Below are 25,211 nucleotides of genomic sequence, written 5' to 3'. Positions count from 1 at the left end.
TTCGTTCGTTAAATCACTACAAGAATCGGCCAAAAGGTTAAACGGAAAACCTGTTAACAAGAAAGATCCTGTTAGTATCGACATGATTATTGAACTATGTACAAAATTCATAGATTCTAATGATTTACTAATTGTGAGAGATTTAGCTATGATAGTGTTAAGTTTTGCAGGATTTTTCCGTTTCGACGAGCTTAGTTCTTTAAAATGTAAAGACGTTACTTTGTATGATGACTTTTTGACATTATTTATTTCTCATAGCAAAACGGATCAGTATAGACAGGGTAATGAAATTTTGATTGCATAAGGGAAAACTATAGCATGTCCAGTCAGTATTTTCAAGAATTATATTATTTTGGCTAAATTGAACCTGAATTCAGATTTTTATATATTTCGACCTATATTTAGGCATAAATGTATAGCTAAACTTATTTACAATAATAAGAAAATAAGTTACACAGCAGCTAGAGAAAATATATTGAAAAGACTGAAATTAGTCGCACCTTCGTTGAATTTGGGTTTACATTCCTTGCGTGCTGGTGGGGCGACCGCTGCTGCTAGTTCAGAAGTTAATGAACGATGCATTAAAAGGCATGGCAGATGGAAGTCTGACACTAGCAAGACGATTATATTGCTGACACTTTAGAAAAGAGGCTTTCTGTATCTCAGAGTCTTGGATTATAAACGTTTCTACTCATATTTCAACCCTTTCTTTGTATGTTTTCTAGCTGTCTGGGTTATCGGCAATATGAATATATTGGTTTGTTTTATTTAAGCCTATGTATTTATGGGAAAGAAGTTAAGGTAATACTTACATTTACCCGCGTTTCAAAGAATAGCGGGAAACATTTGTATTAACGATGCGTATGAATTTTATAATTTAGTCACGTGCAAATTTTCACGTGCGGGAAAATATTTTGAAAGCCTTCACTTTCTACCCAACTGTCGTAGTATCAAGTTTCTTTTTACATATTTCAGATATGTATCATTTTTAGTTCTAATTCGTATTGCTCATGATTAGTTGTTATTATATATATCTCATTTTTTATATACTGTCCAAGTATACCTCTTGAGACGGTCTTCCGAGCATTGGGTTTGGACACTGGTTTCCAACTTTTTTCCACTACATATTTAGTATTTATGTAGTTTGACCGAGTAAACTCATTTTAATTGGTTGTTCCTGGCCGGCGGGATCGTCGATGATAGAGACTTTGTCATTATTTGGTATTAAATCTTAAAATACAGCATATCAGCATTCAGTCATCATTTATAACTGTAATGATTTATTTATGTATTTATGCTTATGAATTGTATTTGTCAATTTATTAAAATCCGGTGTCCTTCAAGCTGTCTGGGTTATCGGCAATATGAATATATTGTTTTGTTTTATTTAAGCCTATGTATTTATGGGAAAGAAGTTAAGGTAATACCTGCAATTACAATGATTTTAAATAGACTCATGACCTACTTAGTTTGAAGTCTAAATATATGTCAATATAGATTTTTGTAAACAAAAGTGGCCATAATCTAGTTCACGGAAGTTTTCGACCTGTTTATTGATTCAACATTTAAGGTAATTAATTTTAGCATGAGATAAGAATATAGACAACAAATTTCATTTAATAGAAAACACTGAAGCGCAATTTATGCATGTATAAACAACCTCGCCGACAGTACTTCGACCCTATTGGAAATATAGGTTAAGGCAAAGTTGAATGAAATAAATGTGAAAAAACCAAATCATAGTAAATTAATGCAAAATGCAGTGGTGGTCATTCTTCGACATGCATGTAAAGAAAAAATGAAATATAAAGAAAATATTTGTATTATAGAGAAAGTCCTTTGGATAAAATTCTAGGGCATACAAGTTTTTCTAAATATAAAAAAGAAGATTTGGTATGATTGCCAATGAGACAACTCTCCACAAGAGACCAAATGACATAGAAATTAACAAAAATAGGTCACCGTACGGCCTTCAACAATGAGCAAAGCCCATACCGCACAGTCAGCTATAAAAGGCCCCGAAAAGACAATGTAAAACAATTCAAACGAGAAAACTAACGGCCTAATTTATGTACAAAAAAGAACTATTAACAAATATGTAACACATAAACAAACGACAACCACTGAATTACAGGCTCCTGACTTGGGACAGGCACATGCATACAGAATGTGGCGGGGTTAAACATGTAAGCGGGATCCCAACCCTCCCCCTAACCAGGGACAGTGGTGTAACAGTACAACATAAGAACGAACTATAAAAATCAGTTGAAAGAGGCTTAACTCATCAGATGGATAAAAATACAAATAATACAAATACAAGTGGACATGGCCGGGTACTTGTACATCCAAACAACAAAAAGACACTAAGTACAGATCTGAGAGTACTCGCAGTTACTGACAGCTAGTTCAAAGCCACTAACAACTAATAAAACAAAGTCATGCATCTAAGACTAAATTATCAATCCGTACACATCCAACATCCAATGGATTTAGTGTAAAGAGGTCATAAACAGTCAGAGAAAAACATGACCTTGTGCAATGTCAAGATAAAGGTATCGACAGATTGTAGATCCATGATTGTGTATATGTATATAACAATAATATTTAGTTTGCTTTTAAACTGTTTTATGACGGATTGGAAGATCATCTTAATCCTTAAGGATTTAACCTGTATGAGACAACATGTTAAAGCTGTCTTAGTACGGTCTCTGTTAAATTACCTTTATGCATTAATAATCTAATTTGGGATGTAACGCGTCTTCTGATTGGCTGACGTTGTTTTGTTTATCAGCTCATAGACATAATTTTGTCATGTGACCGTGACGTCATCAACGTTTTTTCATGGTTTACTTCGGTTTAAAATGGAATTTAGAATTAAATTATAAGAAATGACTGTAATATTTTTTCTGTCTATTCGAAATATCATAAAAAATGTGGTGCACACTTTAAAATAACCCGCTACGCGGGTTATTCAGTGTGCACCACATTTTTTATGTTATTTCTTCATAGACAGAAAAAATATTACAGTCATTCCTTAAATATATTTTTTATTTATCACTGTATTGAAAACAAATTATTATCATTTTGTCTTAAGCAATATCTTTCATTATCATTTTGTCTTATGCAATATATTTCTGTAACTGTTCCTTGCGTATGTTTGCGGATTTTCATTATCTGACAAACCTATTTCACTCATTGAAAGAAAATTTAGATTTTGTAATGCTGCAAACAAGAATGAATCAAAAGGGGGAAATTTATTAATATTAACCTTCTTTTGAGTTAATCAACCGATTAATTTAAATACGTGATTTTAAGTGACAGATAAAATGACCTATGTATTAACATTCCATTCATTAATAACATTTTTTAATCATGTTCACAACATCATATTTCATTAGATCATATAATAACAAGTAAATGACAACATAGTATAGCTATCAAATATACATTGAAAATGTATGTGCATAGGTATCAAAAACACAGGTAAGTACAATGTATATGTAAATATATATGAATATAAGTATACTCTAGAAGGGTTTAAAAGAGCAAATATTGCACCACTATAAAAATAAGGAGATGAGGTATGATTGCCAATGAAACAACTATCCACCAAAGTTCAAATAAAGTGGTTGTAAGCAATTATAGGCAACCGTGCGGCCTTGAACAACGAGAAAACCCCATACCGTATAGTCGGCTATAAACAGCCCCGACATGAAAAATATGAAACAATTCAATTGAGAAATAAACGGTCTAATTTATAACAAAACAATTTACGAAAAACAAATATGACAGACATGAACCAACGACAACCACTGAACTACAGGATCCTGACTTGGAACAGGCACATAAAGAATGTGGCGGGGTTAAATATATTTGTAAGCGCTCAACCCTCACTCTAACCTGGGACAGTGGTGTAACAGCAAAACCTAAGAACAAACTATAAAAATCAGTTGGAAAAGGCTTAACACATTAGACCTATACAAAGCAAAAAAATATCAAACATAAACACAGACCGGACGTGGCACGGTATTTATCCATCCCTCATCCCTAACAACAAAAAGGACACTGAGTGCAGATCTGAGAGTACTAGCATATTAACATTTTATAGTATTTTTATACTTATTGATGTGTGCTTTTGTAAATGGAAAATAGCGAATAGTTGAATGATTTAAATAAATGAAAATGATTCATAATAACTGTTTTGTCTATTCCCCCTTTAATTGAATATTTTAAGAACGCTTGGTTTGTAGTCGGTGTATTAATTTTGACCGTTTATTCCTCGTTCACTACAAAAATGCATGCGTCTTTCATTCACGACTTCTAGTTATCATTCCCTAAAAACTTTAACTGCCTTGGTATTTGCGAAAAAAAAAAAACAATTTGTCCATATTTGTCATATTTGTTTTATTGTTTATTGTTTTTGTTTTATTTTGCGTGCTTATTGCTTTTGTTAAATTGGAGGGAATGATGTTATTCAAAAAAGAACGAGACGGCATGCAGTTTGAGTTTCTGACAGGCACCGCACATGGAGATTGTGCGAAGGAAAATTGAGAGAAATAAGAACAATGTAAAGATACATTTGTACATATTGATAAACTAGAGATTATATTGCATCTTCAAAAGCGGAATAAAGTTGATTATCTGTAGGTATATTGCTCCCAAAGAGCACTTTATAAAACAGTGCATATAGCCCCATTGGGTCTTTTGCTCTCAGAATATTTTTATTATTTGCTTTCCAAACTTTTATGAAAAGAGCGTGTCTGGTAACAGATATTCTAGACAACATGTGATGTGCGCATTGATTTCTTGTCTTTCGTCATGGTGTTATTCTTGCATTTTTATGTTTTTGTTTGTTTGTTTGTCTGTTTAGTTGGGTTTTTTTTTGTCTTAGTGTGTGATTCTTGTTATCTTCATATAATTCTTATATGATTTGCATATCTACAAATACTTGAATCGGGTTGGTCCGTTAGAATATTTTGCTTGGTTTACACTTCGATAAACCATGTTACCGAAACCACTTTCGTAACCTTCACTGTGATCTATTCATGCGCGATACTCATGCATGGGATCCAGGGGTTCTAATCGAATTGACATTAAAAAACAAATACAGAACTGTTATTTCTTTTTTAACGGATAACAAAATGAAATAAAGTGTTAAAGCTTTGAAAATGTATGAAATTAAAATGAAATAAAATTCCGCGAAATATCATGAATGATCATGTCGTCATACCAATTAAAACTCTCAAGCTGATGATTATTCCGTTACTTGTACATGTACGCTTCAAATTTTGATAATATTTAATTAAAATGAAGCTTTTGAGGTAGGTGTTATATCATTTCAGATTCTATAGCATGAATCGAACAGTTATGGATGTCGCAAAGTTAATATGGCGGCTAACTCCTTAGTTACGACATGTCAATTGTGCATTTGATGATGCAATAAACAAAACATTGTTCATTAAATAATGCGAATGTTTGGCATAAGAATTATAAGGATTAAACACATTTTTTTAGAGGTTATTGATGTGTAAACTGGGACGTTTTAACTCATAAACTGAATAAAAGTCTTCATCAATAACCTCTAGAAAAATGTGTTTAATCCTATAATACATCAAATTCCGAAGCAAGGTTGTCGGCTCTCCGAACTTTCACGAAGTCCTGCGTTTATTGCCGAGTTTACGAGCTTCGGTCCATGCTTGGAAGTTGCATATACATATATAAACTCTCTGACCGGAAACTGACGCATAAATGATATAGGATTCTAATATAATGAAATGGAATTCGAACTAACAGTGCATTGTTTTCGTGACTTATCTACTTCACATACATGACTTGTATATCCGGGTACTTTTTTTTTGGAATTTAACGAGATTTGTTTAAATTAAAACAAGGATATCCGACAGAATGACATTTCACATATGATATTAAACACATTTAGATTTAATTATGTTTATTTGCACGGATTTTACATCTAATATTAGTCTTGTCGAAAATGCACGAAAAGCTTGGAAATATTCAATTATATATATATTTACACTTTGGATGGTAGGAAAGTTGATTAAAAGGTAAACTTAAATACATTTCTTGATTATCATTTAAACTGATAAAAATTATTTCGATATGCTAAAAATGTATCTTAAATTACGAGTTCGTCATATCATGGTGGACCCCTTTATTGTGTTATAGAGTTTCAATCCACTTCATTTTTGCAATATTTCGGTGAAATATCATGAAATTTAAAAAAAAATAGGATACATACATGACATACAAGGTAAAAGGTGCATGTGCAGCTTCCCAAAACGCTATGTACAGAATCAAAAATCTTTATAGGTTAGAGTTATCGCTCTCCACAGGTTAGATAATAACTGAAATTTACAAGTAGAATAAGAACTAAAAAAAGCTAATTTAGAATAGTTAAAAGGTTGATATAAACGTGACTTTCTTGACGTGCAATAATACGTTATAAAAAGGTAAAGAATAATGGGAAAACTTATGTAAAAACCACAGGTACCACAAGGTATATTAAAATAATCTCGTCTTGTACATGTTGTACCTGTGGTAAAAACTGGGAATAGTATTCTTCAATATATTATGTCCCAGGTAATTATGAGAATCCAAATTGTCTTGATATTTAAATATATAGAATGTTATAAATATATTTAGATTATGTCTATCAACGCAAGAATATTTCATGTCGTTATACACAGGTATATCATGCGGTTGTATTATAAGTCTTCGTCTTTACTATAAGTTTGTAATCACAACCTTTATATACATACTTCTATAGTTATAGTTACAGAGTAACGATAATCGATCCTTATGAAATCGACTTTTTTTTTCTTGGCACATAGAAAGCTGATTTTTAAACTTAAGGGGGACATTGGGCATGATAAAAGGACCGAAATTGACCCAAATAGACGGTGTACGCAACATAAATATGTCGATTATTTTGATAGCATTTTTTCTCTTAGATACTTTATAAAAATTCCTATTCATTTTTAGCTCACCTTCACCTGAAGGGCCAGTGTGAGCTTTTCCCATCCCTTGACGTCCGTCGTCTGTTAGCGTCGTCCGTCGTCGTCGTCCGTTAACTTTTACAAAAATCTTCTCTGAAACTACTGGGCCAAATGTAACCAAGCTTCGCCACAATCACCATTCCGATGACCACGCCTACCAATCAAGATGGCCGAAATGGCTAAAAATAGAATATTGGAGAAAAATGCAAGTTTTGTCTATTATTTTGAAAACTGCTATAAAGATTGACAGGGACAAAATTGTTAAGAATGTTGAGCTCTATCTATTTTTCATTTTGGTCAAAACTGTCAGACGACATCCTATAGGAGTTATTGCCCTTGAATTGTACCCTTTTTTCATTTTTTCCTATTATCTTGAAAATCATAATAGATAGAGATAAACTTCAAATTGCAAAAATTATCAACAAGACAATATCTACAAATAATTTAACATGGTCGAAATCGTCAGACGACTCCTTGTTAAAGTTGTTGCCCTTTAATGACAATTTGTACCATTTTGTTCGTTTTTGCAAAAGGTAAATATCTGAAAAAAAAATAGATATATAGAAACTTATAACAGCAAGAATGATCAGTAAGAAAAGATCTATAATTGAGTCTAATGACCGAATTCTTCAGTCGACTTGTTATTGGAGTTATTGCTCTTTAATGACGATATTAACCAATTTTTAGTATTTTTGCCTATTATCTTAAAAACTATTAAAGATCGATAAACACTTTAAAAGGCAAAAATGATCAGCAAGACATGATCAACAAATTAGTTAGCAGGACTGAAATCGTCAGTCGACTCATTATTGGAGATTTTAATCTTTAATGAAGATTTTATCGAGTATTTAGTGTTTGCCTGTAATCCCGAAAACTATGATAAAAGATAAACACTTTTTATAGCAAAAATGATCAGCATGACAAGATGTACAAATAAGTTAATATACTAGGCTAAATCGTTTGTCGACTAGTTGTTGGAGTTCTTGCTCTTCAATGACGATTTTTACCATGTTTTGGCGATTTTGCCTATTATCATGAAAACTATGAAAGATAGATAGAAGCTTTAAATGTAAAACATGATCAGCAAGACAAGATCTACAAACAGTCAAATTTTACTGAAATATTTAGAAGACTCTTTATAGGAGTGACTAACCTCAAATCACGATGTTTTTACCATCTTTTGGTGTTTTGAGCAAAAACTAAAAAATAATTAGCAATACAAGATCAGCAAAAAGAGATTTTTGTCATGGATTCTGTTCTATATTTTGGAGAGTGTCCATTGTTGAAGATATACATAGACCTAGGTGAGCGATTTTATTCTATATCACCTGATTTAACGTAGCATGTACATGTACGGTTTCAATGATAAAAAAGGACCAGTCGGGATCCACCCTTAAAATTCAGCGTTTTTATTATTAGTTTGATTTATTGCCTTATTTATATGTATTCTTTAAACGATCTCTAGTCTGTATATTGCAATCACATGTCAAGTACATTTTCTCCGGGTTGCTGGCTACAGGGGTCAATTTGGATAAAGTTGCAGAGTATTTCTTTTTGATGTGTTATGGAAATCCCTGTTAAGTATGAAAATGCATTATATATGGAGTAAAATTAATGATGCAGGACCCCTAGGACATTAAAAAATCTAAACTAAACAACACCTTGATGTTAACATGCGGTGTACAACAATAGGGTAATTGTCTATATATACAATATGCCAAGCTGTAAATCGTCACGAGTCTAGATAAATAGCGAATAAATTTATCAAAGATCTGGCGCCAATCTAATTTCTCTAAATAGCAAAACAATAAGGTATAATTAAAATAAAATAAAACGCTGACAATTAAGGTGACAGAATTGAGACAAGCACCTGCACATGTTGCGGGATTAAATATGTTTCCTCATACCTCAACATTGAAGTTCCGTCTTATAATTTCGATCTTTGAGACAGGAAAAATTACTTGAGAACAAAACTTTATCAGTACAGAAAAGCATGAAACACTATATACTATCGATAGTTGACAATAGACACTAAAAAAACGCAACAAAACAGAAGTACAAGCAAAATACTACCGTATCAAAGAGTTATCCATACTGAAAGCAAGGTCAAAGTACTTAGCAATAGATATGACTTCATGTCGCCATTAACTGATATGTCGACGACTGAACGTCGGAGTATAGATTTTTTTTAACAATGCCAACACAAGTTAAATAATACACTAGTGTGTGCAATACCTAAAATAAATTTGTGTAGAATCGGAATGTAGAAAAAAATCTAAGTGTTTTTCATGTTTCAAACTATGAATTAACGAATCGATTTTACTTCCCCAAAAATTCAGAACCTATGCTTACACAATTGTTAAACATAACCTTTTTAACAAGTGTTGTGAGCGCGGAAATGTGGTCCTGCGTTTTTCACTAATAAGTTTTTTTCAACTTTGAAATTCTTACGTTCATTGAAATCTGAACCATCACTACACCTTGTACAATAATTTGTACGTGTTTGTTTCTTGTTTAAGCATACAACGGGTTGTTGGTTTTCGCGTTTGATTTATTTCACATTTTGTCACACCGGGGCCATTCATAGCTTTGTTCATTTTACGGTAGCATGTTGTTGCTTACAACTATGTCATTGTATCTTTCGTTGATAGTTGTCACATTGATAATCATACCACGTCTCATTAATTTTTGTGAAACAAAACTTAATAATTTATTATATTTCATCAAGTTTTTTTGTAGAATTACCATGACTATCCCATTTGCAGACGAGACATCTGAATCCAGCGAATGTGGGGTTTCGCGGGATAATGAAAAACATCATTACGAATTATCCTGCTCACCGGAAAGCGATCTACAACTAATCTTACATAATTTACTTAATATAGATCTTAACACTTTAATGCATGAATACGAAAAATGCAAGAAAAGTTTATTGGTTTGGTATACATTGGCATTGTTCATTAAACTTTTTGTAAAATGCATTTTTAACGCTTTAATTAATGATACAATGATTCGAAAATGTGGTCATACGGTAAAAGTTAAAGTAAAATGGAAAAGAACTCTTCTGACGAATGAACAATTATATTTAGGACCAAAACGGTGGCTTGGAAATATTATTAGACTAATTCGAAATGTACCACAGACTATAATTCAAACTTTCCCATTCTTGCCACAAGATTTTCGCATATTCTTAAAAGATGAGAAGTCACAGAGTATGCAATTCGAAGGTTCACGATTCTCAACATTTGCTACATTTCCTTATATACCGGGAGTATATGCAACTAGGTTAGCGGAGGCTGGATTCTTTTATTCCGGGTATGATGATGAAGTTGTTTGCTACAGCTGCGGCGTAACGCATAAAAACTGGAAACGTTACGATTTACCATTAGAGATCCACAAACAAATATCTCCAAATTGCTACTTTTTATTGGAAATAAAACCACAACGTGAGGAAAGTTCTCAGACTGCAGGTGCTTGTGGCCGTGATGAAATTGAACCAGATACCAGGACATTTATCTCAGATGATAAAAGTTTTAATACATCTTCTAAATCGAAGGATGAAAAACGCGAGAGCAGAGAGTATAATGCCTCGTGTTCAAATCAAACAAGTTCTTGCAACGTAAACACTACGAGAACGGAAAGTAATTCTTTCGCCACAAGTTATTCAACAAATGACACACAAAGTTTAATCAGAATTCCCCAATTCAATGCGCACACACAACATGCAATACTAAATTCTACAGGAAGCATTATACACGGTGTATATGCAAGATCTACGTTGCAAAACAATCAAAGAGAACCAACAGCGTTAAGAATATGTCTTGATAAACCGAAGTATCCAAAATACACAATCAGATCTGTAAGACTTGATTCATTTAGTCATTGGCCGCAACATTTGACACAGTCTCCAGAAGAAATGGCTACAGCAGGATTATTTTTCACAGGTGAAATTTTATCATTTTTTTGAAAAAGTAGGAAAAAATGAATTAGAAAATAAATCTTGAATAATCTTTTGTCCGATAATGAGTCCTTTTTTTTATTGAAATCTCAAACTGTTGACATAATAAAAAGTTTACAAATGACACGTTTCTGTTATTCATCCATTCATATAGATATACGATATTAAAAAATGTCAAATTTTATAAATTCAAATATCAATATTTTTCTCTCTTTCAAGGTACAGAATATGTTTCGAATTTCCTTTTTTCTCTGAATATAAAGAAAAAATCAATTTTATTGACATCATGGCTAACCATAAATCTTAGAGAAACAAATATGATTTACTGAATTGCCTATCATCTTAAAAGGAAAATTGTTATAAGACGTTTTGTCTGAGTAAATCAAATGACTAAATTTTTGTTTATTTACTCTAGGAACAGACGACCATTGCCGATGCTTTTTTTGTGGGGGTGGTTTAAGAAGCTGGGAACCAGGTGACCAACCATGGATAGAACATGCCCGCTGGTACCAGAACTGTACTTTTTTACGGCAGTGTAAAGGAGATAAATTTATAGAAGATGTTCAAATGAATAGAATTTTACCACATAAGGTATATTTCTTATTCCGTTGTATGTGAAAGCTGAAACAAAGTTTTGCATATAAGGACAATTGCACTGAGGTCATATGTAGGTATTTCCTACCATATTCTACATCAGTTGGATGATGGACATATGTGTATATGTCTTAAATTGAATTTTTATTATATTTATATCAAATTTAAATTGGCAAAAGGTTATTGTACTATACAAGTCGTAATATCAAGTACATTCTCTCCATATGCGTTCAATAAAAAGACAACTTTCGAATTCGTTGCATTTCCGTCAAAAACTTTGGTTTTAATGAATATCATTCGTACGTTTAGGCGCATCGTCACTTCCTTTCCATGTTGAGGGAGCGGTTGAAAAAAATAATGATGCTATATTGTACGAATTATTTGGAAAATTAAATTCTTATAATTAATAATCAGCACTGGTGTCATTAGGGAATTGTGATTAAGTACCTACGGAACAAACATTATTTCTAGTTTTTCCTGAATAATGATGATCATGAAGACGCTTGATGTACTTTAATAGTGTAGGGATACAGGCGGTCCCCTATTTTTGGGAAATAACGTCATAAAGGCGCGCATAATTGACGAACTTTTCCGGTGAAGGACATAACTCGAAAGTGGTGTATTAGAAGATGCCAAACAATGCAATACTTGATTAGTCGTGCACCCATTTTTATAAAGAAAACCAACTAAACATTTCTCGGTTTGAACTTTCAGTGCATTAAACATAATGGACACTTTTCCTTTTATTAACATTACTTTAAAACAGTAGTTTTAATGTATGCATCTACCAGTTTACTCTCGTCATCCTTAACTCTTATCTCGAATTTCTTGTATTATCCATTAAAATGTGTCCCTTTCAAAATACTCCTGATATATCAAAATTTCCTCAAATCTCAAATTTTGTTAGACCTATTAGCTTTGGATGATGGCTGTTTTATTATATAAAAACTGTATAATACTACGTGCGTTCATGTTTAGTGCAGACCCGAAAAATTGTCTAATTAAATTCATTATATTCTAGAATGAAAATAAATGGCATCCGAATTCGGTAGGAGAAACAAGAAAATCGGTTACGAAGAATGCTGAATACAGTAATCATCCAGCTGTTACGGCGGTTGCAGATTTAGGATATGATGAACGCATAGTAAAGATAGCTTATGATTCGCTACATAATGCAGGATCGACAGGTATATATTAGTACTGTCGTTTCAAAGTTTTCTTAGAGCTTTCGTTTTTAATAATGAATATAAATTGAAAATTGTTTAAATAATAAGCATTTTGATAAAGATTAAGGTAAACCAAGAAAAGCGCTGCGGACGCACACATGTAGTTTTCATTTATGAGCCAAAAATCGCAATGATTCTAAATGCATGTTCACCATGACAGTGTTCAAACGATGCCTAGGAAAATTTCAAACAAAACAATCGAAAGGCTTTATTCAACTCGTAATTTCGTCATGTTTAAGCATTAAAATGTAATATTTGTTATAAGAATTAAACTATGATAATCTTGTTTATAGTTTTTAGGAGTGTACAAAAGCATTGACTCATACAAATTCGACTATTCTGTTTTGGTCTCTTTCGGTCATATAGCTCTGAACATTTCGACTCATTTATACATTATTGGGTTTCAAAAATTTGCGTTTGGCCGGTTAGGTGAAGGTTAAATCTGTAAAGCGCTCCGGACGCACGAAATTTGAAAAGTGTTATTTTCTTTTTGTTTAAAAATTCAACCTTCATGACGATTGTTATATCATGAATTGCACATCTTCTTTGATTGATTATAACGAAAACCAGTTTTGTTATGATTTAATATATTTGGCCTTAAACCCGTTGACTATGAAGTTTACAAAACCGTTTATATTTCAGAGATCACTGGAACAGTTCTTCTTGAAGCCATATTCCAAATTGAAGAAAATAGCAGAATAAACGAGTTATTAAATTCAATAGAAACTGGAAAACTATCTGGCAATGATACACAACAGACAAAAGAAGACAACCCAATAGAGGCCAATGAAAATAAATCTACTGAAGAGACGACAAGTACTCCTGATCTTGAACGTAAATACACAACTATTAAATTAACATATACCTTATTTCTATCGGCGATATTTTAAAGTATTTTACTTCGCGTTTTAATTTCACCAGAACACAAATTATAACATCAATAAATGAACGTATGGTGCCAAAGTACTTCTGACTTATCCTTAATCAAACACACTCGGGGTTAACAGTAAGGTATAACATTAAAACACGGATATGGTTTATTTAAATTTGCTGTTAAAAATTTCGAAATCATTTTAAACTTAGGAATATACCTCCGTCATGCATAGCTATGGTTCATTGTCCGGGTTTTGCTTTACTTTTGATCCTTTTAGGTTTTATGAGCTCTTCACTTGGAAGAAGCAGTATGTATGCTCGGGGACTGTCAACCCAGCAGCACCGATGACGACCCAGTTAATGTAAATAAACGAATTCCGTTTTATTAGACCCCTGCAAAAGTTTTATTTGAAATACCTTCAAGAATAAAAATTTGGAAAACATTCTAACAGGGTTTAATAGATTATTTTCGTAGCTTGTGACATAAGATATGTTTTTATTACCTTATATTAACTTTAATGAAATATTCAGTGATATGTTTCAAATTATATTTCAGTGTCGGTAAGAAGCTTAGAAGAAGAAAATCAAAACCTTAAAGATCAGCAGACATGTAAAATATGTCTAGATGAACCAATAGCTATAGTTTTTCTTCCGTGTGGGCATTTAGCTGCCTGTACAAACTGTGCGCCTGCTCTAAGAAGATGCCCAATTTGTAGAGCATTCATAAAAGGAACTGTCAAGGCTATTATGTGTTAACAAATATGACATTATTGAAGTTTTATTTATGAAATTTAAAACGTAAATACTAATAAATAAAATCAAAGTATATATTTAGTTTGTTTTGTTTTTATTTCTCCATTGGTATTCATTTTTATTTACCTTTTTTATTTCCTATTATTAGAAATCCGAAAGTAGACTGAAGCATGTATGAAGTGAGATCAAACCTCGTCAGGTATAAAATAAATTAAATTGAACATTCTGAAACTCAGTGAAAGGTGTTAGCGGCCACGTGCACTGAATTCGTATGTTTGTCTTGAAGATTCGAATTGTCAACTAACTGAATGATAATTTCATATGAGTATCTAAATAGTTTTCTTCAAGTGTAATTGCCTTGATTCTGTTTTTTATATCGATTTTCTTAATTGTGACAGTTACATTGACTTTCCGTCTACCCATATTGAAACCTTAATACTATGCTATTCTCCATAATTCTTAACAATAATTAAACTTTCAAAATGCTACATTGTCCGTAAGTATAGCTCGTACACGAAATTCACTCTTTAAAGTTCTCCTTCGGGAACCGACAAGTTTTGCAAGTGCCATAACTATTTTACCATTTTGTAAAATTTTCCCTTGGAGAACACTTAGTTAAAAAAAAACATTTAGAGAACCCAGAGGAACATTGTGATGTTTTTCTGGGGAACACATAAACAAAGTTACCATTTAGTGAAATGTTCCTCTGGGGACAGCATATACAAATTATCACTATCAAATCGAAAGTTATATTATGACTCAATCATCAAGATGATATCCTTCCTGGCAGTAAGTATTTCATAACGGACAACTTTATTTCTGGGGAGGCTGATGCATAACAGAAGTCTTGAGTCATTTAAAGCTTTCTACTTAATGATAATGTTTTCATTTGTGTTCCCTAGAGGAATAGTCAATGTTCCACAAACGAAGATTTTTCTTGAAGGCAACTTTTGATATGTGTTTTCTAGCGAAACATTTTAATATTTCCCAGAGGAACACTTCCCCATATGGTGACTTTTGATATGTTCCCCAGTGGCACATTAAGCTGTGTGTTTCTTTCAGGTACATTTCACTAAATGTAAACTTTTATTATGTGGTACCTAGGGGAACATTTCACAAAATGGAAAATTAGTTATGTATTATTATGCATGCAAATGCACTCCTTGTCAGGGGAGCTTTTTAAGGTGACTTTCATCTACGAACAAAAAAAAAAAAAAAAAAAAAAGCGTGAGAAGATCTTTAAAAAACCAGAAATAATAGGTATTCGTCACCGGAAAATTTTAATAATGTTAAAGCATGAGTAAAATTACATATGCATTTTAGTGTTCTAATCATAATAATCCTTAGCATGCATGCTACATGTATGACAATCATGGTTGAATTTGACACGTTTATTTTTTCCCCATGTGTACTAATGACAATAATTCCAGAAAAGCCAATTGAACGCATCAAATTGATTAACAAAATTAATCTTGTACTAGATCAACAGGATGAGCCGGATTTTAATGTGCCAGTTCATACATAGTCAGATGCCGTAGATGTAAAGACAAGTAAGCTTTGGGAGACAACCAAAACGGTATATATAAACTGAAATGCAAGAATACAACATCTGGTCTATAAAGATATAACGATGAGAAGGGATATAACAGAACATGATATAAAATGAATGAAATGGTGCAATTTGATTGGAGAAAACGTTTCTAGTCAGCGTGCAATGTTGTCTTTAAAAGGAAAGAAAACATAACACCCAACATCACATATTACACTTCATTTTTAAATAGTTTGTATTTTATTCACCAAGTTTGTTTATTGTACCAGACTAGTATAAATATGTTCGATTGAATCTAATTAAAGTATGATGGTTTAATCTTTTAATTTAATAGATAGATTAGATACAGTTAATAATATTTTAGACTTAAATTAAATTTGTGATCAATATTTTCGTAGACATGATTAAGTTCAAATTAAAATTATATATATAGTTATTAGATCACATATCACACTCCATTGTTATAACAGGAAATAGAATAATAAAACATCACTGGATTTTATTCGCCATTTTCCGTATGTATCGCTAAGTTAATTTCCATGTCTTTTTTCATGAAAAAAAAGAAGGAGACACAAGAAGAACAAGTGCTCGGCGAAATGTGCTACAAATAGAGTTAACTTTAGAGTGAGTAAAGGATCAAGAGTCGTGATTTCCTTCAAGCAAGTGCTTTGCACTTTATATTAGTAACTTTCAATCTTTTATTTAAATGAATAAAATGGCGAGGTATTTTAAGAGCAAGAGTTTCTATCTCTCTACTTTTGAACCAAAAGACGTCAAGTATAACAATACCCGATGTTAAATATGAAAAGCGTATTTCTTTGCAGTAAAACAGAAATATATTAGTTCATGTTCAGTTGCAAATAATATAATGGAGCTTAACATAAAACAAGTGCTTATTAATGTAGAGGGGTAGTTAATTAGAATCGAAAGGTACACACTGTGCTAACAGTATTAATTCCAGTATTGGGTACGACCAGAATTCTAACTATACTTTACACCATCTCAAAGCTCTAGATCCGTTTTTTTTTAAATGTGTACTTTCAAAATGCACCCCCCTTAAAAAAACAAAAACAAAAACAAAAACCGTAGGCAGCTGTTTTTAATTTTGATATCGATTTAGAAGCAAAGTTACAAGGCGCATCAAATACATCATGTTCACACATTGAAAATACGGTCGAAAAACATTTCAGTGAATATACCTTTCAGATTCCCAATTGTGAAATTTCCATTTTTATATAGCAACATTCTTGCAGCGCCTGCCTACGGAGTATATATCTCCCGATGACAGCGAATATGTTCCAATTGTCGTAACTACAATCCCGTCCCCTCCCCCGAATGTGACCTACCGAATTAGACTTATTACTGGGTTTGCACTAACATGAGCAACACGACTGGTGCCACATGTGGAGCAGGATCTGCTTTCCCTTCCAGAGCACCTGAGATCACCCCCAGTGTTTGGTGGGTTCGTGTTGCTCAGTCTTCAGTTTTCTATGTTGTGTTTTGTGTACTGTTGTTTGTCTGTTTGTCTTTTTATGTTTTAGGCATGGCGTTGTCAGTTTATTTTCTTCTTATGAGTTTGAATGTCCCTTTCGTATCTTTCGCCTCTCTTTCATTGTTTAGTAGACCAAAGATAATTATCTGAAATTATTTTCTACGTATACTTGACATTGATTTCAACTGAAGTATTATCATTATGAAAGCGAATGAGCCCTATCTTTCAGAAGGCGATATTTTGGCGACTGTAAAAGCTTTGAAACGTTACTCTTTTAGTAAAATGTACCCTAAAATGATGCAAATTTTTTCATGTCGACAAAAAGACAAAATATGAACTTTTTTGAGGGAACAAATCTATATATCTCCCTACGGCAATGGAAATAAATGTATATAAAATCTAATATAGTTGTTAAATAAACTCTTTATTTACACACCGAAGTATTTAGAAGCGGAAGCACTTCATACTAAAAATCTGCGCAACATCAACACTTTTACAACACTCTAAATTTACAATGAAAAAAACAAAATTCAATTCTTATAATTACATTTTTATGCTACAACCATGAAATAATGTGATGTATCAGGTTTTTTGTTTGTTTTCTTTTCTATTGTTGTGACGATGTCACGGGAGGCACGTGCAGTCATGAATGATGCATTTTATTAGATAACTAAATCTTATTTTGAAATTAGATTTCACACTTCATACAAAATGTACTGCGGTCAACGCCTTTACACCCAAATAAAACTACAAAAAGAAGCATGCAATTCTTAATTAATAATAACTGATTTGAATAAGGTCGTGTATGAAATTAAGTTTGAAAGATTTTCTGTATGACTATAAAATCCACTAAGTATTGTTTTGTAAGAATTCTGCCTGGAAACTGAAAATAAAAGATGACACCCTACAAACAAGCTTTTTAAACAAGGCAAAATGCTACGCAAGGGCTCAGAAAATATTCCACAGGACACTTCTAATGTATAGCAAAGCTAAGGTACAGAAATACACCGAAGACTTAATATGACTAAGACAGCTTTTTAAGCCAGTGCAGTCGGTGTCAAAGGCACAGTCATCCACAGCCATTCTTTGTAACTAAAAGAAAAAAAAGAGGACAAAATGACAGTCATACCTTCAGCAAATACATTTATGTTTCGGTCGACTTATATTCAACATCATGTTGCTGTTTGCTTCATTGGGCAGTCGACTCTAATCTTTGTTATCTAGGATTGTCAGTTTTCCTACCGATGGTCGGTGGTTCTCTTCGGGCCCATCGGCTTCCTCTACCAATGAAAAAAATCTGACCGCCACGAAATAGCACAAAATTGCTAGAAGTTGCATAACAACACCAATCAATCAATCAATAAATCAATCATTGCCAAGGCATATATGCATGAAGCTACTCAAGGATGTTTGCTACTTTGTTTCAAAATAACATCTTTTTAAAAGATTTAATAAATTGATAATATATATATATCAGAACTAAAAACCGGAAAAAAAATGCAAGGTTCGTGTCCTTATGTTTTAGATATAAGCCATGGAAAATTTGGCGGGAAATGATTGTCACTCGACTTTTTATACAATTGACATTAGCATCTTTTTTCTATCAAAAACTTTGAAGAAATAACAAGTATTTTATAATATTTAAAAAAATGGCTTTTCATACATTATGTTATAACATTGTGAAAGGAAAAGAAGGGGTTAGCGGGCAAAATGTTGTAATGGCACCACATAGTTAAAACCAGAGGATTCCAAATATCTGACAAGAGGTAAAAAAAAAGCGAACATCCTTGAGTGAACATTAAAGCAACATTCCGTTCTTGGTAATGCAATGGCATACATGAAACATCTTAAACTTGGTGTTTCCAGGTTTAAATTATAGCTGGTGCAACAAATCTTAAGTGTCAGTGGAATGCATAAAAACTCATTAACTAATAAAACACTTATAAGAGTTTATTGAAGTATTTGGTACCTATAAATTTGAAAGTAAGAAAGATTCAATGCTCATTATATTACGCCCCATCTTTTTTTTTACCAATGCACAGATGAAGCATTATCGACATGAGGCAAATATTACCACTCGATCCTTTGTGAGGCGCCATTTTTAAAATGCAGTACGGTGTGAGACTTTTACTAAGAATAACAGGCCTCGACCTCATTGTGACTTAGCATAAACAGCAACACAAGCATGTTTCCTTGCGTGTAGTCTTGTGCAGTGTGCTTGGTGATTTTGTATCAATAATTAGTGTATTGTACCCTTTGTGGTATTTATATCTTAGATTTATTGATACCTTTGTAGTGTTTGAATAAATGTACCTTTGAATCTGTTACTATGTAGATTGTTCCATTTTGAGTTTGTAAGTCAACAATGTTGTGCGATCCTGTTATTTCATATTCTACGTCTACTGTATAGGACTCAATGGAACTAATGTTCAACTGTAAATAAATGTACATGTGTAAAATAAATAAATGAATGATATATAAGTAAAAGTACGATTAACATTTAATAACGATATGTAAAACTTCGAAAATATGATAAAAAATAAACAAATAGAAAGAAAATCTGAGCGCATTTTATTATCATTTGTATCAACATACACATGAATTGCCAGACAATATGTCTCCTACTTACGCAAATGTTCTTGTTCTCTTTTTGAAAAAGGAATGCGATCAAATTTTTTTTTTATTTTCAGATGCAACTGATCATAATGACACTTGATGATTGAAACATGCATACATAATAATAATGAAAACAATCGATTTATATGCGTTACATGTAACTATTTTAAATATGTAGTAAAGATTGTATAGTATTTTTTTCTAGATCTAGATAAATGTTAAATCAAAAGTAAAAATACAAAAATTCAACGATGATCATTTATATAATTTAAAGTAGACTTGTAAAAACAGTTGTTTTTGCCAATACATATTAGGTAAATATTGGAATGAAGTTTTCGTAAATTATGAATTTCCAAACTGAAAATAAGCTAAGAAGGGAATCCATCTGATTTTGATTGGTTCCTTTGTTTTACCAAATCATATTTTTATGCAATAGGAAAATATGATTTACTTTTAATTACTTAAAAAATAAATTGAACACATACAAAATGTTATAAGCGTCATGTAGTGCATTACACTATCTTTAGTTTGAACAAATTGAATGCAAATTCTAAAAGTGTACGTGTTTAAAATATACTTATAAAATACTTGAAACATCAATTGATATTCATTCTTGAGTGTCAAATGATTTGATGACATGTCCTTCTAAATAAAGACAATAACAAAATGATGGAGGAAATTAACATCCATTGTTTATTGAAGGATAAACCTTTTTTTTTGTACCTGACACATTTTCTAAAAATAAGTTTTGGTTCATGACACATTTTCGAAAAAGAAGTTTTGAGTAAATGATGAAAATTAAAACAAATCTGACAAACAATACCTGTCAAATACAACAAACGTTACTTATCTAGTTCTTTTTCTGTTTTTTGAAAGAGATTTGAACAATGTACTATTATATAAATCAGTACACTATTGTCTTAGATTTCCGTATCTACGTAATACCATTTTAACAGATACTAAGAGTTTCCCAGTATTTAATGTTTCCTTAATTTTTTCAGGAAGGAAGTGATCAACAAACAGAAATTTTACTTTATTCGTAAATTTTTAATGGCCAAAGTTGTGCTGAAGGGCATACGATACAGTTTTGATCCCGCGGTGATTTTTTTTGGGCATATATGCTATTTGTTCCTAGTCAATTCAAGTATGTAATAAAACATATATCTTCATGTGTTTCTTTTTTTAGAGATAAATGGGGTAGAAATTTTAGACATTTGGTCAAAATTTCATTTTCTTGGAAATTTCTATCAAAAGGACAGCGGATTTTTGAAAAATCATTTGGAATGTCTTCTTTACATAAGTGTGTTTTAAATTTATGTAACAGTTATTTGTAATTAATTAATTTAAATTTAATTTTCATAATTTTAGAAAAAACGCCAATTTTTGCTGTATATTTATCTAATTAAAAAAAAAATACATTGGTGATTAGTTCATAAAATTTTGTACAATAATATTCTTACATAATCAAACTAAATGTCATTTTAAAAAAGTGGCGTCCATGAACTCGTTTTCATGCTAATGATAAAAATCAGTCGAAAAATGCATCTTTTCCCGATATGTCACAGTTTGACGTCGCGAAAAATAACATTTTATGTTGGCAACGTCATTATCTCCCCTGTAACTGTATTCTATGCCCTTAACTACTCACTAATTTTCGTCGAAGAAACATAAAAAATAAATATAAACATGTGTTACCTTAACAATTTGCCCTGTATCTGTTCCTGCAATCAGCACCATGTCATTTGAATCAATTTTAGCGAGATGACATAGAACTCTCCCTGTTGTGTTGTAAACTGCACTTAAGACAGTTGGATGGACTCCCTCAATTGTATAATATAGAACAGTGTTGCAGAAATCTCCTTTGATCACATTACAAACCTAAAATATATGACACAACAATTGTTTATTTCAACACCATAGAGTATGTTTGTAGCAAAATGATAGGTTGAACAGCGTACAGCCCAATTATAAGAATGTGTGGCTCTTATTTCTAATGTGTAATTGATAGTTGTCTCATTAGGAATCATACCATATCTCCTTGTTTTTATATATGTCTATGAACATAAAAGTAAGATTATTGAAAGCTTCAATGTCAAATTGGACCTGTCGAGATGACGAACAGTAGTAAGACAATAAAAGGCAAAGGGCTGCTCCATGGTTCGAGGAAATGGATGACATAATTGTACGTGAAAATGGTAAAAGTAGCGAAGATGGTAGAATTTTCTAACTATATTTTTGTAGTGTGGGTTAGGGTTAATGTGTTTACGTCTGAACTGTAGGCAAACACTTTTTTTTCGCTAAAATCCACAACACATATTTTGCACTGAAAACATCTTCATACACTTTTTTCGTATATGACAACATCGATAGAATTACTGTGAATAATACATTTTATCCTACAGTTGGGTGTATTATCATACATTAACAGCCCAACAGATATCTCTAGCTGGTATTCGTATACTATACAGATATCGCTTTAAAGCTCCGCCCACTGCCGGACTACTTTTGTGTATTGCTGTTGACGAGTGTTGTATGAACTTTGGTGACCTCAGAATGTGTATTGCAGTCGCATTCCAATGACTATTGCTTGACCTTATGTGAACTATAGATTAATTTGCGTTCTGTTTGTTTCAAGCATTTCTTTAGAGCAATATGAATAAGAATGAAAATATTTTGTCATCCGATGAACAGCAGGATTAACTCTACTTTCTACGGCACCAATCTTAATGTTTAAAACTTGAAGATGTACATGTGTAACACACAAAACCAACCATGCAACAATGTCAATAATCAGTGAATGTCACGATCAGTTCGAAATTCTGAAGCGTAGGACAAATCATACACTTTTGTCTTAAATCGGACAATGTTTTGTTATTTCTTTTTACTGTTGAAATTAGACGTTATGTTATAATAAATAATTATTTGAGCGATGTTTTACTGTTGACCATGCGAGATTCTTTTCGTCGTACCGGTCACCAGCTGATTGTGTGATTTTGTTTAATATTACTGCCCGGGCCTCAAAGGTAAAATAAACAAAAACAAATATATTTTAAATCGAAAATAAATGCAATAAATGTGAGTTTTTCTGTCTTTCAAAGCAAAAACAAATTACAAAATTAATCGCAGAATACAGACAAAAACTGTTTAGCATAATAAATGTTTAGTGTCTTTAAATATCAGCTGTATTTGCACTCGGCTCGAAACAGGAGAAATAGCTCGCTGAAGCTCGAATTACACCTGTTTCCTAGCCTCGTTCAAATACAGTCAAAGAACCAACATTTGAAAAAAAAAAATATATGTATGAGTCATTATGTACAGAACTGAATTAACAACTAGATGCTTTCATTATCTATGTCACACGCAATCTTACCATCGATTCAGCACATGTCTGGTTTTTCAAATAGGTATAAGTTTTTGACTTCCAAGCTGAAAAAGGACCGGTTTAAAGCTTCGATTTTTCCATCCTGTTTTCTGATTACAACGTAAAATATTCATCCGCGAATCTCGGAAACGTTTTGCTAGTTCTGTAATGCTAAACGAACAGATAACGCTTGATTCCAGATTACTGAAAGATACAATTATCGTTCCATTGATTCAGTACTAAACCATCTTCGATCTTCGTGTAGTTTACATTGTCATGGTAACACACAAGAGGAATATCTTCATACGAAGTACGAAAACCATTACTTGAGTATGTATGATGGGATGCACACATTTTGCCTAGCTTTGCTTCAATAAATTGATCATTTAAATAAACATTACACAAAAAATATACAAATTGTTGATGCACAAAACCGGCTTTGTACCTCATCTGCAAGCGGTTCATGTTTCCATTATAAATCAAATGGTATACAATATTACTAGAATACGAAAACTCATCCAGACTTCCCATTTGTAAGCTGTATATAGTTTTGGAATCTTTGCGATTAGTGAACGACTTAATATATGGTGCTGCTATCATATATCCCATTTCATCCGATAATCTACATTTTTAGTATAACGGAGGTGTGTTAAGATCGATCATAAATCGCTCAGTCATTATGTCTTTTTCTTTAAAATTCCGGGTTAATTTATGACAGTGACTTTCTCCGTCTCCGAGAGAGGAACATACAATCAGCAAATCTGCGTCATCATCAACAAGAACTGCCCATACATTTTGTACCGAAATGAATTTAAGTTCGTTAAAAGATGTTTTGTTTAGTTTAACAAGACCTAACTCTCCACCTACATACACATAATCTCCCTCTATCAACAGGACGGGACGATGACCAACTTTATGTATATCATATAAGTTTAGAGAGAATGTATGCGATATAAGCATCCAAGCGAATATATAAATATCTGATTTCATGGTTATCTTTCGACCTGAATGACAAATATTCTCACGACACTTCAACACATACATAATCGAATTCGTAACATTTCCGTCCTTATGAATCACTTTATTATTTTGTATATTTTTCAAGGAACAATCGCAATTTATTTTAAATACAAACCAGTATTGCTTTCTTTTTCCTTGATATAACAAAAAATTAACACTTTTTTTCTTTTGATAACCTTGCTGTCGCATTGCTGTCACGGTATAAACAAAAAATATTCTACGAGCGATGATATTCACAAAAAATCATTACACAACCCTTTTATTGTATAGTAAAGCTCGCCAAACTGTTGCAACATATTTTTTTTCACCGAAGACTTCACTAATGTGAAGATTTTTTCCATCAGCGCAATATGATTTATTTTTGCATGCCATCTTGTGACGACTTTTTGAATGAAATGTATTTGTGTTATACAATAATGAATAAAACTGTCATTAACAGCATACAAACAAAGTAGAAATAAAATACAGACTTGTGACATCGTGTAGAAACAATACGTCTCTGATAAATATCAGAGAAGAACAAACATGGTCAGCGGAATTATTTGGTTGCGAATCATAGGAGTTTTGTCAAATTCGAAGAAGAAGCAAACAAGAAACAAACAAATAAAAATAAATAATTAAATGGATTATCATATTCACTTTTCTACTATCAATTTTTACTAATCATATGAATAGTATATCATACCACGGTGTTTTCAATATCAGCGCCAGTCCTTGCTTAATCAAATGTCTTCGGTACGATATGAGAGTTTC

General features: G+C 32.2%; 1 protein-coding gene and 1 long non-coding RNA gene across 2 annotated transcripts; one reads left to right on the top strand and one right to left on the bottom strand.

Annotated features, from left to right (window-relative positions):
* The first annotated feature begins 9,372 nt into the window (after nt 1–9,372).
* Nucleotides 9,373–14,427, top strand: LOC127700147 (baculoviral IAP repeat-containing protein 7-A-like). Its single transcript, XM_052203570.1, has 5 exons — nt 9,373–10,960; nt 11,390–11,565; nt 12,590–12,755; nt 13,437–13,628; nt 14,224–14,427. The coding sequence occupies exons 1-5, from the start codon at nt 9,625–9,627 to the stop codon at nt 14,421–14,423; spliced, it is 2,070 nt and encodes a 689-aa protein (XP_052059530.1). The 5' UTR covers nt 9,373–9,624; the 3' UTR covers nt 14,424–14,427.
* A 3,439-nt stretch (nt 14,428–17,866) lies between these two features.
* On the bottom strand, nt 17,867–25,041 carry LOC127700535 (uncharacterized). Its single transcript, XR_007981624.1, has 4 exons — nt 23,448–25,041; nt 21,773–21,955; nt 19,775–19,894; nt 17,867–18,553 (listed from the first exon to the last, which is right to left on the bottom strand). It is a non-coding gene; the product is annotated as an uncharacterized LOC127700535 (long non-coding RNA).
* Between the last annotated feature and the right edge of the window lie 170 nt (nt 25,042–25,211).

This window comes from Mytilus californianus, unplaced genomic scaffold (assembly GCF_021869535.1).
Source record: "Mytilus californianus isolate M0D057914Y unplaced genomic scaffold, xbMytCali1.0.p SCAF_1, whole genome shotgun sequence".
In the NCBI taxonomy this organism is placed as follows: domain Eukaryota; kingdom Metazoa; phylum Mollusca; class Bivalvia; order Mytilida; family Mytilidae; genus Mytilus; species Mytilus californianus.
This window is presented reverse-complemented; position numbering and strand designations above follow the sequence as displayed.